We start from the raw sequence: 9,864 nt of genomic DNA, 5'->3' as shown, positions 1-9,864 counted from the left end.
TTCACTCCATTTCCAGCCTATTTTTTCCTGGTACTTTTTCTCTCATTTATTATAACCTAAAGTATATGTGTGACATCAGATGAGATTATGATAAACAATGAATCTGGAATAGACCCACCAGATGATAACTTACAAAAAAAACTAATTTTTTGGAATCATTTTTCATTCATCTAAATTTAGCCTGAATACACCACCATGTAGGGCGAGGGGGGTCTACCTGGCACAGTCTGTTCTTAGCAATAAGCTGGTACAGAGGCTGGGAAAAGAACAAACAGAAAATAAGTCCACCATTACCACCCTACTTCCCTCTTCAACAGAAAAGCCAGATGGTGTTACCTTGAGTGGAAGAGCCAGTCAGGTTTATAAGATGAAGACCTCAAGCTGCTCGTCAGTAAGTGTGAGAGAGGAAGGGAATAAGAGACACAGGGAGAGATGGAACAAGAGTGAGAGAGAGAGAGAGAGAGAGAGAGAATGACAGAGACAAGGCAGCAGAAAGAGGTATGGAGGGAGAGGGGGAATGTGAAGGAGAGGAAATAACAGGAAATTGGAGAAATTGTGAGAAGGAATGACAGGTAAGGGGTGGAGACATGGAGAAAGGATCAGAGTACAATCCAGATTTCAAGTAAATAAGTTTCAAGCTTCTTGTACGGTGTATTTATAATTGCAGTCAAAATATCACTAAACATGCTAATATCCTATAGTTCAATTTAACACAATCACTAATGATAGCCTATGTTACTCTCAATGGAAAATTAGCACTAAAGCAGTACAGACTATGCCATTAGTATTACTATTCATGCCATGCAAGGAGAAATGAAGGTGAACGATGAGAGATAATTGGTGGCAACTGCTGTGCTACCGTTAAGTTTTCTTCACATGTAGTACATTTACAGAGGGAACATAGGAACAGGAGGCGGCCATTCAGGCCCTCGAGCCTGTGCCGCCATTCAATTAAATCATGGCTGATCTGTACCTCAATTTATTTATATGCCATTGTTCCATATCCCTTGTAACCCTTACCTAACAAAAATCTATTGACCTCAGTCTTGTGGATTTCAATTGACCCAACATCCACAGCCTTTTAAGGGACTGACTGCCAGATTGCCACTACCATGTGTGAGAAAAAGTGCTTCCTGATTTCACTCCTATATAGCCTAGCTCTAATTTTAAGATTGTGCCCTTATTCTGGATTCCTCCACCAGAGGAAATAGTTTCTCTATATCTACTCTATCCTTTTATCATCTTAAACACCTCAATTAGATCATCACTCAGCCTTCTAAACTCAAGAGAAAAGCCAAGTTTATGTAACCTATCCTTATAAATTAACCCTTTAAGCCATGGTATTATACTGGTGAATTAGTGCTGTATCCCCTCCAAGGCCAATACATCCTTCCTGAGGTTCTCTTGGTGCTCAAAACTGAATGCACTATTTCAGATAGGGTCTGACCAAGGCTCTATACAACTGAAGTATAACTTCCTCACTTTTACATTCCAATCCCCTTGCGATAAAGGTCAACATTCCATTAGCTTTTTTCATTAGTTTTTGTACCTCTGCACTAGCTTTTAGTGATTTTAGAATACAAATAAATGAAACATGATGCACATTTTGAGAATTTAGGCTTTTAGTAATATTTCACAAAGTAACATTTTGATTACAAGATGTGAAATTGTACTAAAGCTCTAGCACTGGCACAGCACTATTATAAAATACTTTCTTACCTTTAAATATAGTCAAGCAGGAGGACTCCTTGCAGAGTTCAGCAGTGGGCTCAATGACAACAGTAATAATATATATGATATTGGTAGTAATAGTTTTGTGAATGACAATGACATTTTCAAAGAGGATAGTGTTGATCTTGTGTGTGGTGGCTAACTGAATCACAGAAGTTGGCAGCAAGGGCTGTGTGCATGAATGATTGAGAGATCCAGTCACTGGCCTTTATAAAAGTATTGCAGTGCATTAAGAGGTTATCAGTATCCACATGTGATACAGAATGGATCTTATCATGATCAGTTTCCAGTTGTATTATTGCTTCGGGCATGTATGGTTGCTTTGACCATTTTAGGTGAAAGAATGTTGCACAGAAATAAAACTGGAAATGTGCAAACACTGGATGAATGTCCTGGACAAGTGGCGCAAATTCTTTTTGGAATATGTTCTCAAAGAATTGCAATACCTTCCTAGAATGCACCAAGTTAAAAGTACCTGTAACTCAGGTCTCTACTGTCTCCACGTATGCCTACTTCTGTAGCCTCTTGTACTATAATTTATACACATCAACTACAAACATATCTAAAATATGGTTATTATAACCTTTCATAAGATTAATTGATCAAAAAAGGTTATCACAAAATTGTCACCAGTGATTTAAAGAAAAACTTTGTAGTTGTTTATCTGCACTGCACTGGTGGGGAGAGATTAACCGTAAACAGGTATTAATTAAACCTTTCCTATCCTCTTGTTACAGTATTAGTTCCAGTTATAGTGAGGCCGATTTTAACTTGCTGAAATTGGTAGTAACGGGGCCAATCAGCCCTCTGCCATTTCATAGGCACCCCCTAGTGCCGGGCGGCTGAAGCTTCTTTCAGGCAGTAGGCCCCTTTTAATATGCAAACTGGGTTCTAATGATGGACATGACAAACACAATTAAACTTAGTCATCAAGAGTTAATTTCACAAGATGTACACACATAAATCAGAACTTACACCTTGGATGAATTTTTTGCCTTTATTCATCCATCTTAGAAAAACTTTCAGGATGTTAACTCACTGTCTTCAGCTTTCTGATGCATTTCAAATAGATGGATTGAGGCAAAAAATCAAGTCTCTCCTACTTTGCATTATGTAACGAGTTGCTCATTTCTGATCCATAACCTATGTGTTGCAAGTTCATAGCTGTGCTTATATATGGCTTGTAAATTACAGGCATTTTACTAATATGGAAATCCCCCAGATGTTGTGCAAAGATGGATGCCAGTGACTTCAGACTGCAAGCCATCACAGCAAAAGTAACTACAACTTTATTAATCATGTAAGACAAAGGGTGATACAGGTACAAGCTGTTTGGTATTGTGCAGCAAAACAATGTATTCACTACTTTGTACTTATTCTACAGTAATGAAATTTAAAACTAAATGAAAAGTTCTTTCTGGGAATTGAAAATATGCTGATTTGCAAATCATTTCAAGCTGTGGTAATTAGCCATCACAGCCACAATCTGCAAATTCCACCAATGCAAATGTCCCTCAAATCATTCCATCTCAGCTCAGTAAGCATTGTTTGTTTCTTTCCCACCCCATTTCAAATCATTTGTGAATGTTTTGCCATTAACTTCAAGTAATCTTCCAGTCATAAATACATGTTATGCTTCTGAACAATGCATTTTTCACAATTGTTCTGTAGGTGTTGGTACAAGTAATGCATAGGGTTAAACATTGTGCTTAATGGACTAGCATTTTCATTATAAAAATTAAACAACTCTGAAACTACAGGTCAAACCTACAATATTAAACATGCATGTGTTGGTCCTAAACCAGTATTTATTAGTACTAAGATTGTATTTATCCTTTACATCCTAGGCAAGCCAAAATATTAGTTTTTAAAAAAGAAAAATCACACATTTTGTTTTACTTGTGTTTTAAAATCTAATGCCAAACTCCACAATGATTTCTGCCCTTGACCTGTTCAAAGTTGTTTACATTAACTGTAAATATACGTCAATGTTATTAGAAATATACAGACAACAAAATATTGCAAATGACTGTTCTGCTGAAGCTGGATTCTGCAGCAAGTCCTGGACTGGAAAGGATGACATAACCTCCACATTTGAAGTTCAGTTAAAACTTAGTTCATTTTTTTTTTAGCTGTCATAATACTGTAACTGGAAAACTCAACATCATACAAGCTTCAATTCAACAGACTTCTAAATAAATACAAATATCTCAAAAATAGGCAGAGTGTTTGCTTTACTATTTATAAGGAATCCATCAGATATACAAAGAATAGTTTAACAGCATAGATTGTACAAAGTTACCATATCATCTTAAATAATTCTCTTAAATAGCAGCCAGCACACAATAAAAGTCACTTCATAGAGCACCGGAATGTAGATGTAAATGTGACATTTCACAGGAAATGGATCAGATTAAAAATAAATTAATCACAACAAATAGATTTTTTTGTTTTACTGGTGCATATTAGAATAAAATTTCCCAACATATCTTTCAATACTAATTAGATATTTTTATTTGGTAGACAATTGCATGGTAAACCTTTTTTGAAACTATTCCAAACTGGAAGCTGAGCATGTTTTTTTTTATTTAAATGTGGGCAGGTTTGGCACTTTTATGCTGATATCTCCGATGTTAATATTTCGAGGAATTTCAGGCAGGTTCATATTCTTTACCGCTGATACAGCCCTGGCTGGAGCTCCTGCCAGACCAGCCTATACAAGGTGTAAATTCAAAAAAGTAATCGTTAGTAGAATAGTACTCAAGAACACAAAATTAGAATTCAGATATTGGATCTTTGGGGGGAAACACTTGAGACTGTTTTCATTGTTCACGATTTGCAACAAAATTGTAAATGTTTTCTTTATACACACTTTCATGATTTTTGCTGTCAATAGCAAACAGGGGAAATGCTTCCTTCCCAGTTTCTGAAGTGATATAGAACATTTTTAGCGCATTAAATTCATCATTTCTCTTTAGACAGACTGGAAATCATGCCTCAGGTACCTGAAATATCCAAAGTGTAATAAATAAGCCAATTTAGTTACTGCAATGAACACAAGGTTTGAACAGGTAATTCTCTGAACAGCCCAAGAATATTTTTATGACAAGGAACAGAAAAGGTTTGGATTTTGCATTATTTTAAGTGGAACCATAGGATATTTTCTCAATATTTTTGGCCATTTCTACAAAACTGTAACTGGCACTTTATTTTGTAGTAGTTTCAATATTTACAGAGATGTAAATTGTTGTCTTAAGTAACCTTCTGCGATCTGTGTAATGAAATAAGGATGATCATGTCCATCTGCAAAAACTGGGATATTCCTTCATATTTATGCAATGATCTGGAATGCATTACCTGAGGGGGTGGTGGAAGCAGATTCAATCGTAACTTTTAAGGAGAGATCCAATTCTCTTTTGAAAAGGAAAAATTTGCAGGGCTACGGAGAAAAAGCAGGGCTATGAGACCAATTGGTAGCACTTTCAGAGAGCCGGCACAATAACCCCCTTCGGTGCTGTATGATTTTATGTTTTGATAGTTAATCCATCATATTCTGGGAATGGAAAATACAATCCGTATTTTAATCATGGTACATTAAAAAAGAACAAACCTGCATTTCTATAGCACCCTTCACTACCTCAGGACATCCCAAAGCACTTTACAGCCAATTCTGTTTTAAAACTGTAGTTACTGGTGTAATATAGGGAAACATGGCAGCCAATTTTCACACAGCAAGGTCCCACAAGCATTAATGAGATAAGTTACAATATAATCTGCTTTAGTGATATTGGTTGAGGGATAAATATTGGCCAGGACAGCGAGAAGAACTCCCCCTACTCCTCTTCGAAATAGTGCCATGAGATCTTCTACGTGCACCCTGGACAGCAAGTGGGGGGCCTTGGTTTAACGTCTCATCCGAAAGACGGCACACCTCTGACAGTGCAACACTCCCTCAGCATTGCACTGAAATGTCAGCCTAGATTATGTGCTCAAGTCCTGGAGTGGGGCTTGAATTTATGATCACCTGACTCAGGAGGCGAGAATGCTACCTCTGAGCCATGGTTGGCACCTTTACAAAAAATTGTAAATAGTGCTTCTGGATTCTACTTGATCCCTCTTCTCCACTAGGAAAATGCTACTAGTATTAAAAGTTTCTGGGGCCTTTTGAGAAAGGAAAGTGCCTGTGTCAGACACCCTCACCAGTAATTTCCACAGAGTCTCCCAATATCTCACTGTAACTTTGACCCAAGATTAGTGGCAACCCCAGAGAAATGGCGTAAATGGATCGCTTCGTTGTTTCGGTCTTCCAGCGGGATATCGGGGAAAGCCCGTGGAAATTCTACTCCTCTGTACTGCTCCAACAATAACCAACTCTGCAGAGTGACTGTTATCTTTCATACAATCAGCCCTACAACAGGATTGTCAGAGAGAAGACTGAACTTAATACAAGTCCAAAGCACCAGTTTAAGTCTAAGGGACATCAATTAGAGATGGTAAGAACTCACTTAGCTTGTAAATACCCACAGGTATCGCTATCATACAATAAAAGGAAATATTCCTGGGCTGCTAATGGTTTTGCATAAGCGGAGGCAGGATTTCACAATACTGTCTTCAACCACAACCCCGTGAAGACCATTTTTGTTGTGCTTTCTTCGATTTATCACAACTTCAAGTGAAGCTTCAACTTCACTCCTACCGTTATACTCGAGAAGAGGACACTAACCATCCTCTGAACACTGTTTTGAATCGCAACATTAAGTTGATTCCATCAGTGGACATAGGTATTGTGATGAAAATGAAGGACAAATAATGACTTTAAGCCAGTCTGTTCTTTGAGATGTAATAAAATACTTAGGCTCAATCAATATCTGTCTGAAATCGCTTAGAAAAATATGGTTAAGCAGGCACAGATAGCATCTTTAGGAAAGTATTAACTCATCTGACAGAGGACACTACCTAGTACATTAACCATCTTTTCCCTTTTCAGATGCTGATGGATCTTTGTATATTTCCTTCTAGGTTAAAATATTCAAGTCCAACTTGAAAGAAGTCCGCGCGCGCGACAAGAATCGAAGGAAGCAAAACAAATTAATGTGGACGTCCCAAGTTGAAGGCAATTTTTACAAGACACATTGAAGCAACTTCCCAGAATGCATGAGAAGCATAAAGGTTTTGCATAAAATACCCTGCTTCATGTATCTACATTCACTAACAATATTTTTAAAGTCATGCACTGAAAGTTAAAAAGACAAAGAATTATTACTGGGCAAGCTCATGCAGTGTTCAAGCAAGGAAGTCACCAACAGCTTTAACACATTCTGGAAATTCATCTGTAACAAGTGATGCACAGAACTAATGCTTTGCTCACAGCAAATGAAAAAATATTGAAAAATCATTTAGAAAAATGTCAGGCTTAAAATTAGAGAACACACCATATGTGTGAGCAGTACGTGAATGGAATTACTTTTCTATGATAATCAAATGGTCTTTACGCAAATTAAACGGCATGTCACAAATGAAAATTAGTTTATTGCATTAAACTGATTGCACAAAGAGCACATACAAAAGGATGACAATCAAATGTGTGAGGGAAATTAAACAAAAAACAGAATTAGGTAAATGGAATAAAATTATCTCTTTACAGTGAAAATTCAGATGACATTTGTCTGAAGGAAAAATATAAATAAAGTGTAAAAAAATCAAATGGATTCTAAGGGAGTTTCACAGCTTGAAAACAAAAATTAAGAGGGAGAAATCCTCATTGTTCAGGCAAGATGACTAGAGCAGATTTTAGACAGCCTTGTATCAGAATTTATGATGCAGTATTTTGCCACTTCTATTGCTTTGAGTCAAAATTATGGATGGGTGAGAAAGCATTGTTAATGACTACTGCAAGTTAAACCAACCCCTTTTAATTTTCTCAGAAAGGAGAACTATTAGGTAATGAATGGATGAAACTCACGAGGTCTGAGAAAGATTCATGTTGCTAGTCTGATGACACACTCTACAGGTTATACTGCATGCATGCAATTAATAGAAAGAGAAAACAAAATGAAGTCTGCAAGTAGGAGAACAAAATGAGGAGAAACCTATAGGAAGAACTAAGATCATCTTAAGAATTTAGTATCTAAACCTCATAGCGTCCCTACCAGGAGGCGTATGATAATGAGATGTCTTCCCATGGTTCCCCCACAAGTCACCCATTACTCTGATGACATCATTTTGCTTTCCAGTTGTGAACAACAAGAAAAGGAATTATGGTGGGCCATTTAAAGGCAGCAGTACCTGAGAGATTACAGTAACAGTATCTATCTGTCCTGTCTGGGAGACTGAAAGATAAAGGTCTGTAAGAGAGAAGAATGGAAAGAGCTAAAAAGGTCACAAGTTTTGGGAAGTGAAGAATGATTTCAAGACCACTTTTGAGGGGGGAAAAAAATGTACTTTTTATTGTTATACACAAGTAGTGGAGAATGAACTGTTCTACCACAAACAGATCTTTTCTTCCCATTTCACTCCTGAAGGCATTGACCCATGCTGGGCTACAGTTCTATGGTGCCAGCTGCCCCCAGTATCACAACCAAGAAACCATTTTTTATGTGAAACAGTAAGTTGACTTCATCCAAATCCATGGAGCAAAGTTTAACTTTGTCTTCCCTGATGTGTACATGAACATTTTCCAACCGAGGTCACTAGATAGTAATCGGGGAGTGGGAAAGTTGGTGTTCTTTCTCCCCACCCAGCCCAGAAATGCCGAAGCCAATTGTAGGGCCCTATAGCGGTCAAAGTAACAGCATAGACCAGGGACATCTGTATATGGTAAAATAATTTACCTTTTGAATACCCACCAGTTACAGTATACTGTAGTAAAACAAGTCACTGGGGAACATACAGGCATGTTTGTAGAATGCAGGATGAGTGGTGGGAGAGGGGAGATAAGTACATCTAAGAGTTAAGATACCAACAAGGAAGAGTTCAAATCATCATTTCATACACCTGCTCCTCTAACGGCTAAACCTCAAGAGAACTTAAAGCGGTCTATTTTCTACCATAAATCAATTACATTTATTAGCAATATTTATTTGGCCACCTAGAAGCCGATCACTTCATTAGCTGCACCATTTGTTTTTGTTCCTTTAGCTTGTGCCAGCAAGCACTTCAATCTATTTACAATGGGAGTATAGCAACAGTAATAATGGATCTCAACCCTGCCAGGACAAATTTCATCGGAGTATTCTGTTGATTTGAATCAGAAGGAGATATCAACAAAAGCCACCTCCACGACCTAATCACCAAATGGAAGAATTTCTGTCCCTGCTCTACTACTCTCCAAAAACAGGAAGTATATATTATAAAAATATTACTAAGATGTTTTAAATGTAAATTGCAATCACCCAAAATTACTTGCGTCAATAATCTTACGGTATTCTAAAGAACTCTTGCATCACTCTCTCAAGCTGCTTTTACATTACAGCGCCAACCTTAGGAAAGCAGCCTATAAATATAGCACTCACCTGCGTTTATTTGTTGACAAGACAGTTGATCATCTTGTAAACTGGCTGCACTTGTGGATCCTGATGTTTCACAGTTCTTATAACTGACTATGGCAACTTGGCCAGTGTGCATCTGTGACGTACTGAAGTCATGATGTCAGTGGAAAGTGACATTATGGCACCACAACTAAGATTCACTGTTTAGGGTTACCAACTCTCCCGGATTGTCCGGGACACTGCTTTGAGCAACCTGGGAGAAAATAGAGAAATGGGATTCATAGGCAGCACCAGCGCACCAATAAAAGGAGACAGGACTTTGACCAGCCTCCATGCCCGCCTATAGACACAGGGAGTGGGTGGGTTTCCGCTAGCAGCTTAGGTTGTGTTGGAGCCTGTGTGAGTACTCTAGGCAATGAAGTTCCCAAATAATTGCTGTTTGTGTTTTGGCTACAAGAGTAGCCATTTTAGGCAAGTACTTATGGTGATTTTTCTATTCCAATTAGTTCCTTTTACCATTTTCCTCCCCCCCCCCACTTTCACTGCATCTTTTTCTAAGTCTGTAGCCTACCTGTGAGAATTATCAGGTCATTTTGGGAATGAATTGAACAAGAAAGGAATCTGCGAGCACCCCTCAGCTCCCACT

At 37.9% G+C, this 9,864-nt stretch overlaps 1 protein-coding gene across 4 annotated transcripts in view; it reads right to left on the bottom strand.

The window, feature by feature from the left end:
* Positions 1 to 2,997: 2,997 nt before the first annotated feature.
* LOC137320955 (AP-3 complex subunit sigma-1) overlaps positions 2,998 to 9,864 on the bottom strand; it is a 73,826-nt gene continuing 66,959 nt past the window's right edge. For 2 of the 4 annotated variants that reach the window (XM_067982983.1, XM_067982984.1), the window contains one exon: positions 2,998 to 4,444. In XM_067982983.1, the coding sequence (XP_067839084.1) occupies positions 4,316 to 4,444 (129 nt within the window). In that variant the 3' untranslated portion in view covers positions 2,998 to 4,315. Of the gene's footprint in view, positions 4,445 to 8,016; positions 8,076 to 9,242; positions 9,472 to 9,864 lie in introns of all 4 variants that reach the window. The other 2 variants (XR_010962682.1, XM_067982985.1) reach the window with 2 other exon arrangements.

The sequence above is a fragment of the Heptranchias perlo genome, chromosome 4 (assembly GCF_035084215.1).
Source record: "Heptranchias perlo isolate sHepPer1 chromosome 4, sHepPer1.hap1, whole genome shotgun sequence".
Classification (NCBI taxonomy): Eukaryota; Metazoa; Chordata; class Chondrichthyes; order Hexanchiformes; family Hexanchidae; genus Heptranchias; species Heptranchias perlo.
This window is presented reverse-complemented; position numbering and strand designations above follow the sequence as displayed.